A 24,746-nucleotide genomic window follows, 5' to 3' on the forward strand; every position below is an offset into this window, starting at 1 on the left:
GCTCAGCCCCAGCCCAGCCCGGCACAGCCCCAGCCCCAGCCAGGCTGGAGACAAAAACAAAGAGACGTCGTTGGTTTTTTTAATTATTATTTTTTAAATTTTATTTTTCCTCAAAGCCATGAAAGGAGTGCCTGGAAAGCTCAAGCAGAAAGCCCAGCCTCAGCGCCGGCTCCACAGAGCGCCGTTAACTGGGATTAAGAAAGTCAACTAATGCTTCCCAGCACCAGGATTTCAGCAGCACGGAGCCTCCCGAGGCAGACAACCGCGACGGCAAATCCAGCAGGATCTCCAGGCAGCAGCTGCCTCTCCGTGCAGATGCCGTTCGAGCCCGGATTTATGTGCATCCCACTCCTGCAAACCAGCTGCGAACCCACCGCGCCTCCCGTTCCCGGACAGTGAGCGCTGCCCAGCCGCGGCTGCTCCCTGCCTGGGGCCAGCACCGGCGCTGCGAGAGCCTCCTCCTCACCCCATGCAGGTGGAGCGGTGTCACGGCGCTCCCGGCACATTCCCAGAGCTCCCGGCACATTCCCAGAGCTCCCGGCACATTCCCAGAGCTCCCGGCACATCCCTGCTGACCAGCAGATGAGCCAGCGCATCTCCCCAAACGAGGCGTGCTGGGGGAACAAGGGCCAGGACTCGAGGTACCTGTATCATTTTTGATTAATACTTGTGGATAAGTGCTGTAAATATGAGCCAAGAAGACTTAAAAGAAAGTCGCTGAGCCATGCAAGTGAATTAATTTGTGTTAGACAACATGCGGCTGGGTTGCAGCCTCTTACAAGCAGGAACATTCTTTCTTTCCTATGCCAAAGACTGACAGCGTTTGCCCTTCTGCTTTACTTCTGCCGCGGAGGAGATTTAAGCAAGAACATGTACAGTGAATTTCTCAATTCAACCAGTGCCACTGAAGCTCACCTAATGATTCAGACCAACACTCCCTACCTGAGCAGCACTCCGAGACCCGTGAGCTCCTCCGCTCTTTACATGTCGACAGCCAGGGTGTTAAAAGAAGGGGAAATAAATAAGCCAGACCTGGTGACTTACATAATTCTGTTTTTCTTTCTGTTCTTGACTGTGACATTCATTGTGTTCTTCATAAACTGCCAGCTGAAAAATTCTTTTTTTGCTACTCTTCCTTACGACAGATCGCTCAGGGAGGCGAGGAACCCGTGGAGGACACAAGCTGTCTGACACTTCTCATTCCAGCAGGAGCAGGAACCCTGTGCAATAAGGTGTTAGTGCCATGTGCATGGATGTGACCCCCTTTGGAGCAATGGGCAGGAGGAGATTGCTGAAAATTACGCTGTATGCCAATCTGAGTAGCTGTAAATAAAAAGCTCTGTTAACAAAAGAGGAAAACGCTTTAGCAAATTGATACAGGTTTTGTAAAAAATTGCCCCATGATTCCAGATTAAGCTGTGTGTATGCAAATGTCATCATCCACCCATTCAGTGTCCATACAAGGATAATTGTATTAACAGCAATCTCTGATTTGGGCATCTGGTGGAGCTTGTTCCCCCATGTTTATGAAAGCAAGCATCAAATGTAAAAAACCAGTGTATTTACCTAACAGCTCCACTCTGAGATGAGTTTACTTTCCAGACCCACTGCTGGAACTGCATGGTGATGGCGTGGGAGGCCTGCCAGGCAGGAGGAGAAAATGAAAAATGTTTATTTAGGCTTTTGATTGTCATTCTGTTCAGGGTGTTTTTGATGTTTGAATGCGTCATCGATCAAGTCTTCAGTTACTACTTATGTGAAACACTTATTACCTACGGAATTTATTTTCAACTCTCATAAGCTGCAAAGGAAATTATTTGCCACAGCATGAAACCAAAATAATCAAGATGGGGAGAAGTGGGTAAAGAAAATGAATATATTTAATATTATGCAAACTAATGAAAGGGGTGAAGAGAATTCTCCAAGTTTGGCACACGAAGTGGGTAAGTTCTGAAAGCCATAAAACAGCTTTATAGGAATAGTTGCTGTACTGCACAGTATCCCCACTCCTTGCTCTTCATCTAAACCTAGCCCAATTAGAAGCATGAATTATTAATATGGCAACAGCTTGATTGAACACTGGTCACTGGCAACCTCCACCATTTCAAACTACTAACTATCCAATTTTGTTCTAAAATCAGAACAAATAAAAGCTTCTATATAACACTAGTAGCTGATGAGCTATTTTGGAGATGCTGATTTCTTGTAAACTTGCAGTTACAGCACAATTCCAGATCAAGCTGCATGAACCTGGGAAGAGTGTCCATAATTCCCACAAACAGTGGGAAAAGGGATTTTTTTTTTCTTTTCCTTTTTTCTTTATGGCTCAACATACAGGAGAATCACAGATATCCAGAAACACCCAGTCCTAAATCCTATTTTAGCTGCTGTTTTGGGTACTGGATCATCTGAAATGGGGTTCAAAGTGTTTTCAGATGCTGCTCCTAACCCTGTTCTTGACCTGCAGAGTACACCAGAGGCATTGCATGTAAATATGTGTACATAACTTATTTCATCCAAATGAGGAGATTTTACAATGCAATTACACACACATACAGGCTTGCACTTGAGAACACAGACAAAATGTGTATATGTGGAAGTCAGTTTGCAAGCTTTTTCTTTTTTAACCCTAAAATTTAACAGTTGATAACACTTCCATGTCATTGTCTTTGCTACCATGCTTTATTTTGATCAAATAAGCTGAACTACTACCTAAGAGATTTCAGTATTTTATTCCGTGTTATGTGGCCAATACTTCCTCTGAACCAAATTTAACTGGTGTAATTCCAAGCAGTTACTCTAATGCAGAAAGCAACAATAAACCCAAGTGTATTTCTCTCAGCCCTTTTTGAATAAATCAAGTTTCATCAAATCAGGCATTTCTTATTTATTTTTAAGCAATGACAGCTTGTTTTCAGCTACCAGCCATAATGAGTTTGGTCTAAGAATTTCTGCTGGCAAAAGCCTCAGAACCTGACAGAGCACATGTTGCTTTGCATTCTTTATTTAAACATTCAAGAATAACTCCAGAATAATCCTATTTTTCTCCATAACCTGGTTGGAGTAATAGCACAGAAGAACCTGTCATGCTGAGGGTGTTAACTGATTTTCTGGGAACACTTTTATCCATGCCCTGTGTTGCTCTCATTGATATCCAGCATCATTTCTATTGCAGAAAAAAGTTCTATTAATGATACTCAGATTCGTAGAATCCCACAACAGTTTGGGTTGGAAAGGACCTTAAAGATCATCCAGTACCACCCCCTGTCACAGGCAGGGTCATTTTTCAATGCCAGGTTGCTCCAAGCCCCTTCCAATCCAGCTTTGAGCACTTCCAGGGATGGGGCTGCAGAAAAGTATTTTTAAAATGACAGGATCACCTCTGTGTGAGGAGGAATACGGGCATGGAGAGATAGCAGCAGCAAGTTACCGTGTAAATAAATTAACCCTTGTAAACAAATACTTGAGACGCACAGTTACAGATAAAAGAAATCAGAAGAATATGTGGGGTTTTTGTTTTGTTTATTTTAATATGAGCAGCAGTATGCAAAAAACATTTTTAAAAACATTACATAGCAAAACCTAGTAATTTTAAAATTAACAAAATAAAAAGATGTTTAGAGTTAAATGAAAAAAAACCTCATTGCTAGAACTGTGTTTCCTACAATGTAAACAAAAGCATAAAGGTTATGCTTGCAACAAACACAGAAGCAGGTTTATGGAGCAGCACAAGAAAGCAACATTATGTTGTAATCTGATGGTTTGGTCTATTGATTTGAATTCAGAATGGGAAACCCTCCTCAAAAGAAACTTCTCAGCTACAGAAGAAAGTTAGTCACATGTCTGTCATTTGAAGCAAAACATTCAGAAAATAGTTTGGTTTCGTTTTTGGTTTTTGTTTGTTTGCTTTTCCAGAAACTATCATCAGCAACACTTTGAGCAAGTAAAACAATACCCTGAAAGTTATTATTTCAGACTAGTGAGGACATTTTCATGTCTTCTAGAGTTACACTGCAAGAATCCAAGTTGATCTTACATCCAAGAATTGACAACTTTCACACTGTAATACTGTAGGGAAGAAAAAAATCATTGCTTCAAGTAAAAGAATTCCAGCATTTTAAACAATTCCATCCTGAATCGTAACACCTGGGCTGTTTCATCACTATTTTGCCTGCTGGGCTGTTGTGTCAGATTTGTCTCTCACTACTCAGTTGTGCTAGGAGGTTTGATTTTGGTCCTGTAGATTCTACAACCCAGTGTCAGCCCTTCACAGATAACTACTTGATGCTGATGCAGTTCATGAGTGTGATACACAAGGCACTGCCTGACTGCCAGCAAGGCCCAGGTGTCTAAGGAGCAACAGCCAAGCTGCTGTCCTACCTCAGGGACTAGGAAAGCACTGCCAGGAGTGTCAGGATAAGCCTGCTCCAGGCTCTCTGCTGGTATTGCCAAAGCTGACAGTCAGTGTGGGGTTGGTGCAAAGCAGAAAGATGCCCAGAAAGAATGCACTAGGAAAGGCAAATCATTTTCTACTGAGGAGTAACAACAAGTCTAAGCTGGGCTACACTGGAAAGGCTCCACCTGCCACTGTCTGAGTCAATGACCCCATCCCTCCAGCTAGACCAAGGGGTGATTTCTGCACAGTGTGCTGTACCAGGAGCAGCACTCCCTGCTCTCACTACACTTTACACATCGTTGGCACCAACTTTCCATCCAATCTATCCATGCACCCATGTCTGAATTTTGTATCAGCAGCACAGATGAACAAACAGGATTAGCAACACCATGAACCAGTAGCACACAAAATCTGCTCACCAGAAAGCTCCCAAAAAGCCCTAATAGGAGAGAAGTGGAACTCAGACAAATCTGACTGGGTTTGCTCCTGCAAGCCTGCCCTGCCAAAACCAGCAGTCACAAGGATATCCCAGCACTGCAACTATTACAGTCCCAGAATATGTACACAAGCAGAAAAACGCCAGAGCATTTCAGTACTTAATGACAGCATCAGAAGTGGGTTAACTGGATATTATTGCAGAAATTATGGTTCAGTGCATGGGTAGCCAATCTAACCACAATACTAGCACTAAGCACCAGCTCTGGCTCACAACACCCACTGCAGCACCCACTCTTGAGTCATTCAGTTGGCCACACATAAGCATACAAGTGAACAGAGAAGCCAGGTGAAAAACATTTTGGATAAAGTAAAATCTTGTACCTACAACTGCAATCTTTTCTTAATTCAATGTGCCATGTCGTTCATTACATAAGCTAGTCAAGAAATAGAATATACTGTAGTGTCAGAACAGCAACTTGACAAATGTCAGGCCCCAAGAAGAAAATAGAAGCTGGATCCTGTGGCCAACTGACTTGGCATCTTATTCAATCAAAAGAACTCTGTGTGGGTTGCAGCATCAAAGAATGAAAGGGAAGAAACCAAAGCTATGTGGCAAATAATGTCACTCCCCCTTCTGAAGATGCAATCACCTGTTTTCAAACATACTTGAGAAACTGTTTAAAAAAAACACAACAAAACACAAAAAGCCAAGACAGTAATACAGAAATTCCTGTACAAAAGAACATTAGGGTTCTGCAGAAGTGTTACAGTTTATTCCTTTAAGGCAATTCATAAAAAACATTTTAATGACACGTAAACAATTTTAATCCTTTAAGATAATTTGTCACTTAGGTACCATACGATGCACGGTTTCCACATTTGAGGAGAAACTGTCATTCAACAGAAGACACAAGAACTTGTTTAAAAATAATTTTCTCAGGACTGCAGCAATTAACTGCAACATATCTTTTAGTAAGTATTTGCATATTAGTTTTCAGCTTCTCCCCCAAACACTGAACCCTTTTCTGAAGAGGTGCTCAGGAAAGAGAAAAAGCAAGGTGAGGTTAAAAATATAATAAAGTCTTTCTACATGCAAAAATTTTGTATATAATTCACTTCTAATTTTCTTAACATGTTTCTTTCAGCCTCTTTTTTATCATATAAAGGAGGGAAATATGCATACGTTATGTAATTGATTTTTAGTGTTTAACATAATGTTTAAATTCTCTACCAAAGTTTGCCAAATGCAAACATCATGAAGTTCAACAAAGCCAAGTGCAAGGTCCTACACCTGGGTCCCAGCGATCCCAGACACACCCACAGGTTGGGCAGAGAAGTGACCAAGAGCAGCCCTGCAGAGAAAGACTTGGGGGTGATGGCTGATGAAAAGCTCACCAGGAACTGGCACTGAGCACTCAGAGCCCAGAAAGCCAACAGAATCCTGGGCTGCATCCCAGGAATGTGGGCAGCAGGGTGAGGGAGGGCCCTGCCCTCTCTGCTCTGCTCTTGTGAGACCACTCCTGCAGTGCTGACAGCAGTTCTGGGGCCCTCAGCATAAGGAGGACATGGAAGTGCTGGAGCAAGTCCAGCGGTCACAATGCTGCTAAGAGGACTGGAGCACCTCTCCTGCAAAGAGAGGCTGAACAAGTTGGGGCTGTTCAGCCTGGAGAAGGAAGGTTGAGTGGAGACCTCATGGGAACCTTCCAATGTCTGAAGGGGCTACGGGGAAGCTGGAGAGGGACTCTTTGTCTGGAGCTGTAGTGACAGGACAAGGAGTAATGGGTCCAAATTGAAAGAGGGCAAATTTAGCTTAGACATACAGAAGACATTCTTTACTGTGAGGCTGGTAAGGCACTGGCATAGGTTGCCCAGAGAGGCTGTGGATGCCCCAACCCTGGTAGTGTTCAAAGCCAGGTTGGAGAAGGCCTGGAGCAACCTGGTCTGGTGGCAGGTGTCCCTGCCCATGGAAGGGAAGTTGGGACCAAGAGATCTTTAAGGTCCCTTCCAAACCTTAACATTCTGTGATTCTTTAGCTGTGAGAGACAAATTCCATTGTCATATTAATACAGTCCTTCAATCCCATAAAGATGCCAACCACAGTTACAAGTCTTCTGATTGAACCCCTGCCATCAGGGACAGGATCGAGAGCACTGTTTCATTCAGGCTACAAAGAAGTGATTACTTTTGGTCATTACCAACAGGTCTGAATTAAATTACATGATCTGGAAGTAAAAGCTTCTGCATTCAGTTACCCATTTGCTAAGCCACTCACAGTCTTCAGAGACTCAAATTCATACTTGAAAGTGAATTAAATACAGTGTCATCACTAATACTGCATAGTGTCTACTGAGAGACTAAAAAGGCCTAACACAGATCAATTCCAGACAGGCAAAATAAACAGCTAAAACACCAAAAAGAAAACAAAAAACCTAATCCTTCCAAAAAGTAGTAAGCACTGCCATTTACAAATAGTAGTGTTTATGTTAAAATAGAGAAAGGTACCTAAAAAGAAATAGCCTTGGCAACCAAATCCAAACTGCATGAGTGTAAATCAAAGCAAAACAAGAATCACTACTCCAGAAACGTGCAGGATGTTTACCTTGGATCAATTACTACTTTAAATGGTGGTTAAAAGAGATATTACAAAACCAAAGTGGGAAAAGGCTAAGAACTGCTATTCTGCATTAATATACATTGTGTTTATGACAGCATTTTCCAATAGAAAATACAAGTATTTTTACACCACTCCAATATTTGTAAAAAGGATATTTCATGTGTACACTTAAAAAAAAAAAAAATCACATTGCTCCATCTGAGGCAAATTAGCCATGATAAAATCTAATTTTGCTTATGACAGATGTCAACCTTAAGATGTTAAAACACTATGCTAAAAATACAGCTTGCAAGCTTTGCTGCATATGTTCAAACAGTTTCAAAAACATTAAAAAATCCCAAATTATGATATGTATTTATTTTCTGAAGTCAGTCTTCATTAATTCTTGTCCCTGCAGGACAAAAAGGTTTTCCAGTTAAGACATTTGTCTGTTTAAGCTTTAAGGGGAAGAAGAGGAAAAGTGTTCTGAATTTTTCAAGACTATTTTTTCCCTTAGGGCTCAACTGTCACTTAAGCATCACAAGAACAATTTGAAATGTAAAACTGATTAGCTATACACAATGGAATTGGTCACAAGGGATCTAAAAAAAAAAAAAAATAAAAAAAAAAAGAGAGAAGTTAAATCATTAGATCCATTCTCCATATAGCTCACAGTATCCACTGGAAGTTTCTCTAGAATTAGAATAAGTTCGCTAAAAATAAGGCTGAAGATGGAATTTCAGCACTATGAAACAGATGAGATGGGATTAAGAGGAGAACCCATTTGTGTAAGTACTTTATCCAGCCACTGGAGGGGCCCATGAAGATGAATTTCTATCCAGCACGGGGTGCTTGTGACATCCTGCCGGTGATATTCAGCTCCCCAGCCCTAGAAAATGAACAGAGTGGTACTGATCAACTTGAGAACATGCTTGTCATTTAAAATGTAACTACTAACAAGAAGCAGGAAGTCTTGATCTCAAGATACTTTATCTGAAGGTAATTCACAATCTAATAACAGTGATCAAAAGGAACAGACCCAAGGCTGGGAAGGAGCAGGAAGGAAGCTGCACCTGGAAGTCTGAATCAAGTCTTGTGTGCTCCAGCCTCCTGTGGAGCTCACTGTTGACTTGAGGATGACTCCTGGCCATGGCCAGGAACATCTCTCTTCACTTTCAACCTCCTGTTCCCTCTCCTCCACACTCTCAAACTGAGCACTACTTGTCATAACTAACAAAGCCAGAGACTTCTTTTGGACAAGTTACAAACAAAATGCCTGGAAAGCCCAAGTCTGGACTCCACACTAAACCTGAGACAGACCGAGACATGATTAACTGTGATTAAAAGATGCTCAGGAAACTCTCCTGTGAAAGTAACAGCACAGCTTGACTTGAGAAATTCAAATTCTGTCTTTTTTCCATAACCAGGAACTTTTAAAAACTAATAATCAATTTGAAGAAGCTGAAAATTTTCTTCAATAATTATGCTCCTTTCTACTCACATTCTTTTAGTGGACTTGTTATTCACTTTACTTCTTGAAATTCAGAGCATAAACTTAAATCTCCTTTAACAAAATTACAGCAACCATAATGAATAAATTCCTGTCCTGGAATTTATTCATTATGGTTGAAGTAACTGAACACACAGCCAATATTCAATACAGCAATCTGTACTTTTCCTTTCTTGCACTGATTTCCTTCTTCCCCAGCTAATCACTTTAATCACTTATCATTGAAAAGAACCACATCAGGCCAGAACAGCTTTGCTACAGTGCTAATGGAATTACTGCTTAATACCCAAACCCACAATAAGCTTAAATACCCTTGCCATAATTTACCTTTACAAAACTCATTCGAATTGTGCACATTTTGGTGAGCTCATAAACTGCTTCAAATCCATGGTTGACAGACTGAGCTAAAAGCTGAGCAAACTCCTGATTGTTAAAGATTTTCAGACTGCATCCGCTGGGAATCTTGCACACAGTTGTTGGATGAAAGCCATGGTGGTAGTTGCAGTTCCTGCTCTGTACAAATATGCTGCTATCACTTAAACACTCAGCATAGACTTCTCCACCAACATAGTAGAGATGAACTCCTTGAAAACAAAGATAAAAACATTTTAAATTACTTTGTTGTCTCTGATTTTGAGGTAGTTATCGTAAATTCTATTTTATTGGAAAAAAAAAAAGAAGTATCTGCCTGAGGAGGTTTTCAGAAAAGCTTTTGCTCACACAGTAACACAGTCTCATTTCAGCATAGCAGGTTCATGATACACCAAGCCACTAGATGTCCTTCTCTGATCAGTTACACAATAGAATTAAAAAATTACTGCCACATTTCAACTGTTATTTAAAGCTATTTTTCTAGAGAATTTATGTGGATTTCCAGTTTTATGCACCTGGCAGCTTCTGCCTATGCCAAGTAGAACAGAAATAGGTGTGTCCTGGGAGAAGGGTCAGTGATGGACATGAATGAGAAAGTATATCCACAGTGTGCTCTGACTTTCAGTACATTTTATCAAGCCAAAGGACAGTTAAGTCCAACAGTTGCTGCACTTAATTAGCATCAGGCTTTACAAACCTTAACATCAACAAAGTCCCTAGATTTATCACATCTGTGTTCAGCTATGCACATTTTGAAGTCTACACAGCATTATTACTGACTAAAAATTAATATCCAGAAGTTGCCCATCCCTTCAGCACCCAAAACTCAGGTGGTGCTGCTTCACTGAGATACCTGATTTCCTTCCCCTATCCCAGATTTTACATGGTTGGGATACAGCTCCTCCTAAGTCTCCCCTGCAATACCCTGAGAATCCATTATGGACTATCCTGTGGTGTGCAGAGGAGGCTGCACCAAGTCAACAAATGCAAGTTAATCTTTCAGACAGCAGCAACTGTTGTGAATGTTGCTAGACCCACCTGGGACTAAGGTGGGATGGAGGTTACAGAGGAACCATTGGTTCAGCACCTACAAGCAGCTGTCAGGCAATCTGGGGTGGGCAAGAATGCATCTTCAAAACACAACCCTACTTATTTAAAAAGACAGTGACCACCACTTGCCAGCTACAGTAAAAAAACTTAGCACATAGGATTGGGTGATTCTAAGGAGGCAAAACCTCAAGACCTTTCAAGCAAAAGCCATAAATAAACAGTATTTTATCCCTAAACAACCTTAACTGTTGTCAGAACAGCTACCATAAAACAAAGTTTAAGTTCAATAATTATTACTAGAGATACAGACATTTTAAAGCTCATTACAACATTATGATGGGTTCTGGTTACACTTCTGACCTTATGCAGATGCACAAGATTTCTCTGCCAATACCATCAAAAGGGGTGAGCCAAAACAAAAGAGCCTGACAAACCACCCACGCCCCACAAATCATTTGTTCTTTATAATATTATTTTATTTATATTTTTTTTTGACAACTGCATTGCAGAGCCAAGTTTCCAACAGATAAAAATAGAACTTTTGGTCTCCAAATTATCTGCAAAATTTTGTCATATTTAACATTGTTTCTAATTAAAAGAATGTTATGGGACAGGGTGAATTTTCATCAGTCAAGACCAACTTCATCAAATGCTCTTAGGTGGTAAAAAGGCTTACAAACATTGGCAAGAGAAACAGGGTTCCCTTATCAGGACCCATCACAAAAAAAAAAAAACAAAAACCACACAAAAAAAAAAAAATCAGAAAAAGTGTTCTACAATTTAAGATAATCCAGGCACATTCCATCAAAGATGAAAACTCTGCATCTCTATGTACTATCAGCCAAAACAGTACAGGAAAACTAGAAGATCTTGCAAAACCTGCTGTCTCCAGGAATCCCTCCCACACACATCCACACCCCATGGATTCACTCAGACAAATGAGCCCTTGCAGTTTTGCATTAGCACTTCAAAGTCCTGCTGCCAGCTCACCAAGATATTTGAACATACCGTAGACAGCAGGTAATACCTTATAACAACAACAAAAAAAAATCCAACATACTGTAAAGGTGTAGGGAGAATTTGATTTAAGAAGTAGATATAATGTAGAATATCATGGCATATCCTGTTATGTTTCTTGGTGCTGAAACACAAACCACTACACATCATTTACTCTAACAAGCAAGCCCTAATGGCAATCTAGTTTGGTATGGAAAGGGTAATATTTAGTCTTTTTAATTAGTGACAGAGAAAAATGCATGCAATTCCTGACTAATTAGAATCAAACCATGCCCAACTAAGCTGTTTTCTGATACTGGAGAGGTAGATAATGTATCACAGATTACCTCTAGCATTTTCATCTGAGAACAATCACAGCTACAGTACAGAGAAGCTGAAATAAAACCAAGGACTTGGTTTCTCAGCCATGGGTAAGACAACTCAGTTTTACCTTTGCCAATGTGCCGTCGAGTGTTCTCGATCGTTGAGTTACGATTAACATTGGAGAGCAAACCTAAGCAGAACCTGTTCTTGTTATTGGAGGGATCTGTAAACCCATCTACTAAGACACTTGTGGAAGATGCATGGAAAGCCTCCCCAACACGGTTATTTAACTCGTAATACACAATGGAACACCAGTGTTTGGGTTCTTCATAGGCAACGGGCTGAACATCTGAAAAGCAAATGGAAGTAACAGTTTACACAAGTGTTAAAATATTAAAGCTTCAACTGTCAAGCAAACCTTCCAAAACACCAACCACCAAGTAAAATCTTAGTGAACAATTATGATGGGCAAGAAGTGTCTTGATTTAGACCTTCATGCATTTTAGCTGGCCTGTTGATTTTACCATTATTTTCCAACTTTAAGCCAAATATTACACAAAAACAACCTTACACACACACACACAGAAGTCTATGTGACAGCAGGTAAAACAACTCTTCTGCCCACTTTTAAAAATCTGTTATAACTGGTATTTTGGGACTCAATTTTCAGAGCCTTCGTGCTCTTTGTGCTGAAATGTTATTTGTAGCAGAAAAGATATGAAAGTTCAACTCACTGTAAGCCACATTATGCACCTGAGGCTTTAAAAGGAAAAGATGAAAATAAAAATAAGCAAGGCAAGTTTTATTTCTCAATTACGTCTCTCACAGCCCCAGTTTGCTAGGAGAACTGCTTCTACCTATCAGCAAGATTTACTGGCCCATTTAAAGTTATTCAGTTTGGTCATGAGTTGCAAGAAGCCAAACTATGTAATTTTACACCAGACTATACAACTTACCTCTGGTAGATATATTTGGCATGATTTGAGGGATCATTGTATTGCTTGTGTCCATAGACTGTGAATTATCCTGTGCCATTTGTTCATCAGGGGGCATATATGCAGGAGGTGGAGTATCAGCTACAAACATGAAAAAAATAAGAAAAAACTTCAACAGTTCAGAGTATTTATGAACTTTTCTTTCTGTGTTTTTTTTTTTTCTTTAATACCTACACTCCTGCATTTGGACAAGATGACTCTGCTTTAACATTAACTTTCTTGCTTACTCTCTTCTCAGTGTTCAAAAATAAAGCCGTAGAAAAGTAACCATTTGTTTAGTGTAATAAAGGCCTGGAACAGTTTGGGGCTTTTTGCTGCTCCTGCAGGCTGAGTTCATTATGAAAGTCTGGACCTGTTCTCTGCCATCAGCACAACACTCAGTGTGGCAACACCCCATTGTGCCCCATAAATGCATCCACCCCAGTGATCCCAGAGCTTGGCCAACACAGATACCCAGACTGGGACACTTCTGGGGAACTGAGCAACCAGACAGAACCAAGATGAGGCCACTGAGCTAATGGAAAAATAACATCTTTATTGAATTCCTGGCTTTATAAACCACACCAATAATCAGACAGAATCAGTAAGACTTCTTTCCTTTGCCCCTATCAATTGTTTCTTCTGTATTTTCCAGCTCAGTTAAACAGAAACAGTTTAAGCCACTCTGTTCCAAAGAGAAATATTACTTTTTTCCAGTTAAACACCATATTTTAAGTGCTTTTATTCAATAAAAGACATCAGTAAACTTCCTGTTCAGCACTGTGCATTTGCTTTTTTTCCATTGCTAAATATTATTCTAAAGTATGGATTAAATATGCTATAGTGAAGCTGTGCAAAATAACTCACCAGTATTACATCCATGACATAAAACAGTTGGAAAAATAAAACTGTAACAATCAACCAGTAACAAAACTAGGAAGAAAATCCCATATAATTCAAAAGAAAAAGCCATTTATTGCAAATACCACGAACTCCTCAGGTCATAGGTCACAACAGCATGTGACATTTCAATGATTTTTATTAAACTGACATTCAGGCTGTACTCACCTGGCAGCTGAAAGGGACTGGATGGCCCAGAGCTGGCTGGGGAGCTCGGGTAAGTGCTGCTGGCTGGAGAAGGGGGGTAGGGGCTGTTTGGTGAGATGGAGAACGGAGTGCTGTTGGGCTGCTGGAAGGAGTCTGGAAATGTCGCGTTGTGTGGCATGTGGGGCTCGTTGTGGCTGAGGTTCCTGAACTGAACTAGCAGACTGTGCTGGGGGTTGAATTCACTATGTCTAGGCACTAACACTGGAGGTAGAACTGCAAAACACAAACAACACCCAGATACATTTAGATTAAAACCTGAGATAAAAGGTAAGAGAATAAATAATGCGCTATTCTGCTCATCATGATAATTTCAACTCAAGCTGGGGTGGAAAAGAGGAGCAGGGGATGAATCTGGCATGCCTTTACCCATCCTCTCGCCTTTATTTTTCTACATCATGCTTGATGGAAGATTCAAACTTCCCTCTTGCAAGAATCATGAAAACACACACGTGTTTCACACAACTTGAAGATGACGCTTTTTAAAAAATAATAAACCAAACCAGGCTACATGTGGCACATACAAAAATACTGATGCAGAAGTGAAAAACTCACATCTGCACACATCAGCAAATCAGAGAAAATGGAAATACAGTCTCTATTACTACAGTCAAATTATATACGTATATATTGTCCCTTCCACTGAAGAGAAACAAAATCTATACTACAATATATTATCATTTCAGGACTGGTGGAGTCTGGAATTCCAGTGCTGCAGCAGTGTACTTGAGCACTACAGTAAATGCAGTAGAGTTACAACCACTTTGGGGAGCAAGGGAAGCAACTTCTCACCACACTGTCCACAGAAACATTCTTCATCTCTCCCACTACAATCCCAATCCTCCTCACCTTTCCCATGGCAGCACACTTTAACAGCAGGCTCCTTACCTGACACACATCTGACACATACCTTCCTCTAACTGATCACATCTCTTGGTTCTATTCAGCTCTGCTGTCTCCTAACTGGGAAGTTATGTGGGGAACTCTATCACTCTAGAATTTGATTAATTTTATTTTTTATCTCCTCAGATCATGTCACACATTGATTAAATAGCAAGCCCCTTAAAGGTAGCCACCAACCTCCTTGCAAGGACTGAGATTTTGAAACAAGTTTCTCAAAGAAACTGAAACTGAAAGAACACATCACTGCTTTCTATTTTATGACAAAGGAGAGTTTTGCTACTAGCTTTAAGGGCAGCAGGCTTAAGAGGTCAGTGGGAAAAAGGTGATTAATCTCAAAAAAACAGCTAGTACAAAACAGACCATACACCTCCCCAAAACACCATCAGTAAGGTACACTTTGAACATTCCTCTCCCAAACTGCCTCATAAACCACTTTTAATTGATTGTACAGTACCAGAGGAGGAGGAGGAGGATGGAGTGAACAGTTAAATGATAACCAAAGATTCTGCTCAGTTTTTAGGACAGTAACTTTCAAACATACCTGGGCTCTCCACCCTCTTGTAGTGGTATGGATTGATGCAGACCTCCTTTTGTTTGGATCCAAAAGGAAATTCACAAATATCCAATGGCTTCAGCTCGTGATGGCTTTGTAGATCCGGCCAGCGCCACACACGACAGTAAATCACGTGGGGAAGGCCTTTTCTGTGAGAAACCTGGAGCCGTCCATCTAAAGAGCGGGGGATAGTAACGCACTTGCTGGGCTGCCCTGGACTGCTCAAGGCTTTCTCCAGTTCTTCCATAGCACCCTTTTTCTTTTTCAGCTTTTTTACCAAAGCATCGACAGCTTTTTCTGCCCATTTTTCCTCTTCATCTCCTTGTTTCCAGCCCAACAGACGCTTTACAGCTGGGCTAGTAAAGGAGAACAAACTGGCCATTGACGTCATTTGACACAAGTCTTCAGAAAGTTTGTTGGGTTTTGTCTGTTGGGGTTTTTTTGTTTATTTATTTGGGTTTTTTCTAAATAGATGTCAGTGTATACCCAAAGCAGTTACTACAACTGATGAGCCGTATTATTTCCTGGAGGATGACAACCAAACAGAGATGTCAGTGATGAAGTCTTCACATCAAAAATGATGACTGATTCCTCCAATTTAGTACTAGGAAAAAGATAATTTAACAAGGAATTAGCAAACAAATAAAGGCTGCGGTAAAACAAAAAGGCAGATATGAAAAGAATTCCTGTTTCAACCCCAGCATTATACTCGATTTTGTTTCAAAACAAAATCCCAGAAGTACTATGATCACATTCCAAAAAAGCTCTCAGTCCCCAAAGCTTGCATTACTGATTAGTGGGAAGAGGGATCATCAAGGGATGATAGGGACAGCAGAGTTCCTGTTAATATTCCTTAAATTGATTCCTTTCTTTCAGAAGATAAGCTTGTGGAATATGCTTTAAAACTAATACTACCCCTGGCACAGTGCTGCATTAGAAGACTAAACTTGCTAAGGAAGAGGCAGGGTGGAACCTGACAATGCCAATACTGCACAGAAATACTCAGCTTCTCAAATGGATATTTATTTCCAAAAAGGAAAAAAATCCGAAAGCATCTGCTTTCTCTTGAGCTCTAATTAGTTTCCCCATGTTTTTGGGAGCATTAAAAAAAAATAAGAAGAAACTGTAGCACAATTAGAAGAAAATCCCAATGAAGAGCACAAACCATTTTTTATCCACCTAGAGACGTGGTCAACCTTTTTTCAGCTGTAGCTAATTTTATGCTGCACTTCCTTATATCTTTTAAGAAGAGTATTTGAAGAGCTAGATATTTTTAGCCTTGGCAAAAAAATAAAAATTTGTTTTCTTCTCCCCAGAAAAAAAGAAGTGGGGAAAAGACATGGTGGAGTCAGCACTAGAAATGCGACCTTCACTACAAAGTGCCTCCGAAAGGAGAGGAGCAGAACAACTGGCTCGTGAATGGTGTTTTACCACTCACCAGCCCTAATGCAAATCCTCCCCCCAGCAATTCAAGGAGTACCGATGACAAGAGGAAATGATGTGCTGTGGCAACGAACTGATAAGAACTTGTAAAATCCCTTGTGAATACTAAATAAGCAAGTATAGACAATGAGCAGCTGGCAAAAAGCAAGAGCAGAGCTAAGAGAAAGGATGTCAATAACAAAAGATGCTTCCTCTCTTGCTACAGAGACTGCCAAACAACATTGTCTCTCCACTTTTGATAAACCACGGTGAATTAGAACACCTACCCAGCCTGAGACACCAAATCTGCACATAAGAGAGAAAGGGGGTGGGGGGAGTAAAATGTTAAATATCTGTGCTGGTTCTTTCAGATTGCTACCTTTAATCAAGAACATCTTTTTTCCTCCCATCTTTGATAAACTAAAAGTCATCTGATAAGGCTTTTTAAGTGTCTGGGCACATTTACAGGTTCATTCAGGTGCTTGGACAGATACTTTTATATAACAGAACTGTGTACTATGCACCATCAGCCAAAGCTAAAGCAAACATTCCAAGGCAAAGCATTCATGTCCCACAGGTAACCATCCTATATCTTCTATTACCGAGTTAGAGAGTGAGGAAAGCAGGGAACAAACCCAAGGACACTTGGTGTTCCTTTACAGGAAAAAATCCATTTATTTCATGCAGTAGGTTAATCCCATTGGTACTTCTTTGATTATTCAGCTTTTTTCAGTAATATGGAAAAAAAATCAGAAAAGCAAAACAAACAGAAAAATGGTTTGAAGGTCTTTCTTCCTAAAGCTCTCTTAAAAAAAAAAAAAAGGAAAAAAATAAGATAATAGAAGCCTCCCACTGCTTCAGTAACTCCCTAGAAGAAGGTACTGAGGAAAAAAAAAGGAAAAAAATCCTCAAATAATTAGATATCACCTCTGTTTTCTTCAGAAATGTCACCATGTCTGCACTTTCAGACTAATTTAGTTCCCTCAGACTGTTACACATGAGAACCTTTGCACCCTTCAAAGTAACAGGAAATACATAAAGGGAGATAAACTTGGCCAGGAACTCAGACTGAATTTTTTCTTTTACTGAGGATAAAAGTTTACTGTTTTAAAAAGTAAAAGCTGTTTATAGTTGCAACTAACTTGCTTTCAAGCCTCGCATACATTCAATAGCTGCAAGATCAGCAACTGCTCACACCCCTAGAAAAGGAAATGAACCCACCTAGAATCTCAGACCAGAAGACAATTAAAATGTTCTATTTTTGCTTTCAGCTATGCTTTCAAAGAACCTTAAGCATCATCAAGGCAGAAGATGCACTGGAAATTCCTCTAGTTAAGTTGAGCTCAAAGGAGATCTTAACAAACATCCCCTGATCTGTCCCATTACAGGAGTCCCATCTGTATTAAGAAACCAGATTTAAAGACCTATGATTCTACGCTATGATCATGTAAAATTTTGGTTTTTAGTATATTTTTAACAAAATGTATCAACTAGGAAAGATATTTTACTGGTTTTATATAATTTCAACATCATTTACCCACAAGTATGCTCATGGAATAAACAAACTCACTAAGAGGAAAGGAAGTTGGAACAGTTCTACTAAGATGATATTTTGCAGTAACTAGTATTTGTAGGGCAAGTGTCAAGGGAATTAGGATAAATGACTGTCCTACAAACTATCACTTTAGAAATAATCTGCTTGCAGTAAGTAACAGAGTTAACTCTAAAAATTTTACATTTGTCTGAGGGCCCAACAACAAAAGCAAAGCCCGGTAAAACAAGTATTTCAGAAGCATCAGAACAAATTTGATCAAAACTGCTTCAACTTCTTCAAAAAAGGTTTCCACATACATGCTTGTAACTCTAACCACTGAAAAATGAGACTTGAAGTTCAAAACCTTAATACCATTCACTGTAACTCCATTCTGGCCACTTATGAGGCTTTCAAGATTCTTCAGCAGAAGTATATTTGAACCTGTTCAAGAAAATCAAAGGCAAGAAAGAAAATGCAACAGAATTATTAATAGGCTTTGAGAAGTACAAAATGACTCTGAGTTTATCCCACTGCACACCTTCCAGAAGTTCATTTTGGAAGGCAAAACACTGACAGTTTACAGCTTTTGCCTCTTCTTAAGAAAACAAGGCAGAACTAAAAAGCTTCATGAATCATGAGCTGGCTTCATGCGCTATTTAAGGCCACAAAGCAGAAGGTTCAGGTATTTATGTAGAAACCAAACATTTCCATGTAGAAACTGCAATTCATGTAGGGTTTTTAGATTTCTGAATGTGTGGCATAAAACACATTTAGAACATTTACTTGTATTTGCTGTAATTTCAGCATCTAATTTGTGAAAGGTTTCTAAGTAATCCTGACATCTTCCAGAAACAGATTCCCCAGATCATCTGTACTTACAATCCATTTCTTCTGAGGCTTAAAAGCACAAGTTATGAGTTGTGATTACAGTACCACAGAGCATCACTGAGCTTTGAATATAGAAACAAATGCTTTAAAGAGTCACATTTTCATTCAATGGTGCACAAATTACTCATATTGCTGCACCTCTAGACACAGCTGGTAACTACTTTCATGGGGAAAAGAGCTTACTTAAATTTCCTTAAGAGGCAGAGGGCTTATTATGTATTACCTTCTTTTATTAAATAACTTTTCAGCTGAGCTACAAGACAACATCGACTGAAAACCACACTATTACATTAAAAAAAACCAGAAACACTCTTTAAAGAGTGAGTGTAATGAATTACATGGAGTAGTATGAGGGGGCTTTTAAAGGGCGAGTAAAAATGGAAGTAATCGCTGTATCAAAATTAGACTTTGGGGCATGCACTAGTTAGAGTTTTAAAGATCTTGTTAATGACTACAGCAAATGGAAGGAAACTAGCTAGGTGAACAGGTCCATTGTTTGAATCCTCTCCTTAATACCTTATCCACCTAGCCAGATATAAACAAAGCTGGCCAACAACAGAACTTACATTTCATTTATGGAGATGGGAGAACTCTACCACCTTCCATCTGCCATCACAGATACTGAGCAACTTGACTTCCTTTTAGCACTTCTTGTGAAATTTTCTTACCCTACTACATTAAACTGACACGTTCTGTAGGTTCATACCAAGGAATCTCCTTCTGCCAAAAAAGGACCTGAGCAAGAATCACTGCAGAACAGAGAATGTAACAATACATACAATGTACCTATTTTAATGAGATGTATTTTGTATGTAATGTGTTCTCTCACTGATTCCAAACTAATTTACCAGCTGCAAAATCTAGGTCTGAAGTACCATTAAGCAAGCAAACCCATCATCCCAAGCAGCAGGGCAAAGAATGGTGCTTCCACAAGCACAAGAATAAAATGGGTAAAACCAATGACCCTCATGCCTTCCTACTGCCAGTACTAAGCCTGTTTTCAAATGTACAAGGACTATTCTTTTCCCACTAATTTATTTGTTTGCAAATTCAGGGAGCCTCCTGTAGCATCATACCCAACCTGAAACAAGGAACTTCACTGCTGATGATTAGAAGCTGTTTTGAGACTCAACTTCATACAATAAACAAAGCACCACTTATAACCAGCACAACTGGGAGTTCATTAAAGCTGCTGCAGATCTGCAGTTAAAGCTGTTCTGCAGTCAGCTCTTGTGCTTAACTTTATTGCCCTTCAAACTCAGAAATGCTCAAATATTTTGAATTCATACACACATTGACATACATACTCACACAGAAAGCTCAGAAACTCAACTGCAGTATATTACAGCGCATTATGCTATATACAAAGATCAATACTTTCTTTAAAACTACAACCTCACACATCAATTTCACCTGGTTTTATTAAAATCCTTCTTTCCTTATAAATTTCCTAACAGGAACTGTGCAGGATTGTGCTTGGGTTTTATTATAATTTTCCCAAGTCTACAGCTTACATTGCAGCCCAGCACACAGTCCCATTCAATGGTACACATTAGAATCTTTCCTTGAGAACAAACACAGGAGAAATGTTAGCTCCACAGTTTCTCCATACACATCAAGCATAGAACAAATCCTAAGATGACACTGTGGTTAAAAAACTTGTTCAATAAACTTGAAAGGCCTGCATCCTTCAGACCATTGCCACAGCATCTCCACAGAAAAGATTTTACTTCAATTATCCTGTGCGCAACATCTCAGCCACAAAGAATACCACCAATGAAAGATCTTCTTTTCTCCCTTCTCCTCATAAGTTTAAGATAAAAAATATTTTATTAATTATATCGAAAAGGAACTTGTGGTATTTTCATCAGAACTGGGCTTGCAGTACAAATGTACATCCAGCTGACCAAAATCTATGGTAAGTGCTTTTACCCTAGCACTAGATTTCTTGCTTCAAACATGCCTTTTAAGGCAATATCATCTAACTGATAATATATGTAAACAAGAACAGAAAAGAACTGTCTGTTGTCTTCAAAACTTTTACTAACCATGACTGCCCTCCAAACAGAAAAATCTACTGACAATTGCTGACAGGGCTTTCTCACACAATACTTTTGCTTTTAATTTCCACATCTGTACACCATCTAACACAGCTTAAAAAAAAAAAAAAGCTGAAGCATTTAGCTCTGTCAGCTGAGAAGTATTTAACCAGCACTCTCTTACAAGAAACCTAACAAACTCTGAGACCAAGCACAAGCAGCAATATATACATGGAAGATACAGCTCAGATAGCAAAGTGATGCTTCTGCTTCTTCTTTAAGTTTCCTCAAAACCTACAGTCAAAAAATAGTACCAGTGATAATGACTTATAACACAAAAAAGTTCCAGGCAAAGAGATCACTAAGAGAGCTCCACTGCATTTCCAAAGCACCCTCACTTTCACCTGATGTCAATAAAAACTCCAAAAAATTATAATCAAAGAGCAGTTTTGAATTTGAATTTTGCCATGATGCCACTGCATCATGGCAAAACTTGAATTTAACTCTGACACAGGGGAAGGGAGAGGGAGGGAGAGAACACCACGACTTGCCATGCCTAAAAAGTACTATCTATTTCTTAAAGCATCCACATTTAGAACAAAAAAGATCCAATGTTTCCATGGCCCTGGTCTCTGCAGCTTCTCTAATTACTAAGCAATTAGCTTTTGTAGAAATTCTCAAAGCTAGAAATTCCATCTTGGAACCAATACCTGTTTCCCTTAAGTGTCTTGTCAAAACTGTACATTTTCTCACACTTCTATTTCAGCTAACTGGCACTTTCCAGCAGATGCATTATGCTGGAAAATGCAACCATCAACAGCAGACAGCCCTGAAACTGCCTCCTGTTTTTAAGGTTAACATCTACTCTAACCAAAGCAAATCAAGTACAACTTAGAATCCATTTCTTAATTAAAATTCCAGAGAAAAGCACTGCTACATTTCACTAAACATGAAAACAAAGGCCTATGCCTCCATTGGTAGGTTGGTGGACATGGACAAGCAAGTGGGTGATTAGGAATGACCTCAGTACTACACTTGGAGACAAAAATGGGAAAATAAAGGGCATCTTGTACTTTTCACAAGCCCTAAAGTATGCTAAAAAATTAACAAGCTGGATAAAGCCTTCTGAAAATTTAGAAGTTCATGTGCAAGACCTTCATTAAAGACGAAGATTCCAAATACTGTGAGTCGGCAATAAAAAGTATAACCTGGAAAATGGAACACTCAAAAAATCTTAAAAGAAGAAGAAAAATAAAGATGTATGTGTGTGTGTGTGTGTGTATACACTCCCACTCCAACTGAATTGCATTAAGCCTGTGACAAGTTTACAAAAGCTACAGGATTGGAGGGAACACTGACAATACTAATTCAGCAAGCTTTCTTTTCCCCTTGCACAGAATGAATGAATGGCAAAGTATTCTAAATTTGTCAGTTTGTGACATCCACTGACCCAGAATTCAGAGACACTACTTCATAGTTGGTGTATCAGTAGCAGGGACTCTGACAAAGATCCTCTGTCAAGGATGACAGTGCTGGCAGGCCCAACCTTGGTGGTAGGTCAGTGGGATACAGACTTGGCAGGCAGCACCCTGCACCTTGCCAACCCACGCTGGTCAAGCGCGCTCCAGTGCCAGCCAAACTTTTCTACGTGGTCACAGGAACACGGCTAAAAAGGCTTCCAGAAAACAGTGCAGGAACCTGCATTGTGACTAATGATAACAGCAAAAGTGTTAAATTACTGCTCAACTTGCTTTTAATGAGCTGTTTATCGTTAGCCATGAAGATATCTCAAGTGCACTCAGCTCACACAAGAACAAATCTCATCCTGAACAAGAACTCCTTATCTGTTATTAAAAAAAAAATCAGTAAAGATCTTTAAAGAAACATTAACAGATTAAAACAAAATTAATGCCACCAAATCTAACAAGGACATTTGAAGAAATTTGAATTAAAAAAAGAAAAAAACCCAAACAACTAACATGAATATAACACGGACTTGCACAGAATTGCCACAGGAGTATTTCTGCAGGTATGTAATTCAGCCAAGGGCAATAAAAGAGTTCCTACCATTTTCCTTAGACATCTATAAAGAAAATAGAGGACAGTTTTCTGTAATTAAAAGTGTCCTCCAAAGCACTAAAGATCACAATATAATTTGCAAAGAATATTCAAGTAAACCCAAAAAGTTTCTTAACTGAGCATAAGTACTCCATCTTGGGAAACATATTTTTCCAGCTCAAATATTCTGTGATCATTCTGTGATCTGCACAAATAACCCAGTCCAGGTGCAAGATTAAAAATCTGACTTCCTAACAAGTACAAAATAGTACAGGGTCAACAATTACAGTTCCTTCAAGTTCCATCAGAGGTTACAACTACAAACCTCAAAAAAAACCCAAAAAACACACCCACCACAGCTGTACACAGCAGCACACCACCCTGTTGTGATCTTTTGTCATCAAGAGAAAGAAATGCAGAGGAAGCCTCTCTTCCTTCTTTCCTATTTCTCAACCCCATCATGATTGTCCATCTGGGCTTCCACTAAGAACATCCTCTTCAGAAAAAAGAGAGAATTCCTATCTCAAATATATGTCCCTCATATATGAAAGGAAAAGAAAGGTTTGAAAAAGGTAGGTATCCCAGTAAGCACAGTTTGTTGGGGTTTTATTTCAGAGAAATAAATGGCATTAGGCACTTAGCAGCAATTTCAAGGCCAAGTGAACAAAATTTTAATATCAGAGGTAAGAGTAAACCACTACCAAACGGTAGGGATTAAGACATTAAATCCAACACAGACAGGGCACTCTCAAAAGTTACAACACACTAATTATGAAACATCTTCAATTAAGTTATTTGCTGCTTCTATTAACTTCCACTACCACTAGCTGCCAACTTCATAAAGCATTACAGATTTTGATGAGCACAGGCACATGACTGCAAGTGTTAGCACCTTCTTCTTTACTCCAGTCAAACCAAGATTCCCCAGAATACCAGGAGGATATTCTGTGCAGAACTTCTGTAACACATGCAATGAACTACACTCATTTCAGTTTTCAGGATTTTAAAGCCACCCATGGAAGGCTAATTATCTGATATTAATGAAGGAATGAAAGTCAGAAAGAGATTTCATCTCAAACCATCATATCCTGACAATCTAATTTCCCATGACAGACAAAACTTTGCTCATGCAAATTCTGACAATTATTCCTTGGAGGTTTTGTTAAAGCAGCGAGCCCAAGTGATTCACTGCATGGAATTTCTAAATCCCTATCTATTCTACCAAGAGACTCAAGAACTATTACTGAACCTATTCAATAATACATTCAACACTACTGCTGAATCAGTTCTGCCCTATCTCATTTTCCTGCGAAATATCACTCAATTACCTTAAAGTCACATAAGAAACCCCACAACTGGAACAGAGAACAGATCACTTGATTTCTAGTCTTGTGCTTTTAACCGCAAGAGCATATTTCCTCTATTAAATTTACAATCCGCAGAAGAGAAAAATTGCCATTCTAAATCAGCAAAGCCGTGCATCTGTTGTCAGGCAGCTCTCAGGGCTGGGCGCACGCGAGGAAGGCCAAGGTGGCCAAGTGTGTGTTTGTGTCTGTGCGTGTCTTTGTGTGTGTGTGTATGTGTGTGTGTGT

General features: G+C 39.6%; 2 protein-coding genes across 6 annotated transcripts in view; one reads left to right on the forward strand and one right to left on the reverse strand.

Annotated features, from left to right (window-relative positions):
• The window catches only part of SMIM32 (small integral membrane protein 32), a 4,474-nt gene extending 1,607 nt beyond the window's left edge, over positions 1-2,867 (forward strand). For both annotated transcript variants that reach the window (XM_033517621.1, XM_033517622.1), the window contains exons 2-3: positions 117-641; positions 813-2,867. In XM_033517621.1, the coding sequence (XP_033373512.1) occupies positions 583-641; positions 813-1,191 (438 nt within the window). In that variant the 5' untranslated portion in view covers positions 117-582 and the 3' untranslated portion in view covers positions 1,192-2,867. The remainder of the gene's footprint in view (positions 1-116; positions 642-812) is intronic.
• A 639-nt stretch (positions 2,868-3,506) lies between these two features.
• Positions 3,507-24,746, reverse strand: part of SMAD5 (SMAD family member 5) — a 30,773-nt gene continuing 9,533 nt past the window's right edge. The window contains exons 1-8 of one of the 4 annotated variants that reach the window (XM_033517620.1): positions 19,624-24,717; positions 18,487-18,610; positions 15,202-15,817; positions 13,722-13,973; positions 12,636-12,755; positions 11,807-12,028; positions 9,265-9,521; positions 3,507-8,316 (exon numbers count right to left, since the gene is read on the reverse strand). In XM_033517620.1, the coding sequence (XP_033373511.1) occupies positions 8,173-8,316; positions 9,265-9,521; positions 11,807-12,028; positions 12,636-12,755; positions 13,722-13,973; positions 15,202-15,604 (1,398 nt within the window). In that variant the 5' untranslated portion in view covers positions 15,605-15,817; positions 18,487-18,610; positions 19,624-24,717 and the 3' untranslated portion in view covers positions 3,507-8,172. Of the gene's footprint in view, positions 8,317-9,264; positions 9,522-11,806; positions 12,029-12,635; positions 12,756-13,721; positions 13,974-15,201; positions 15,818-18,486; positions 24,718-24,746 lie in introns of those variants that run through there. The other 3 variants (XM_015641938.3, XM_015641936.3, XM_015641935.3) reach the window with 3 other exon arrangements.

Source organism: Parus major, chromosome 13 (genome assembly GCF_001522545.3).
Source record: "Parus major isolate Abel chromosome 13, Parus_major1.1, whole genome shotgun sequence".
Lineage (NCBI taxonomy): Eukaryota > Metazoa > Chordata > Aves > Passeriformes > Paridae > Parus > Parus major.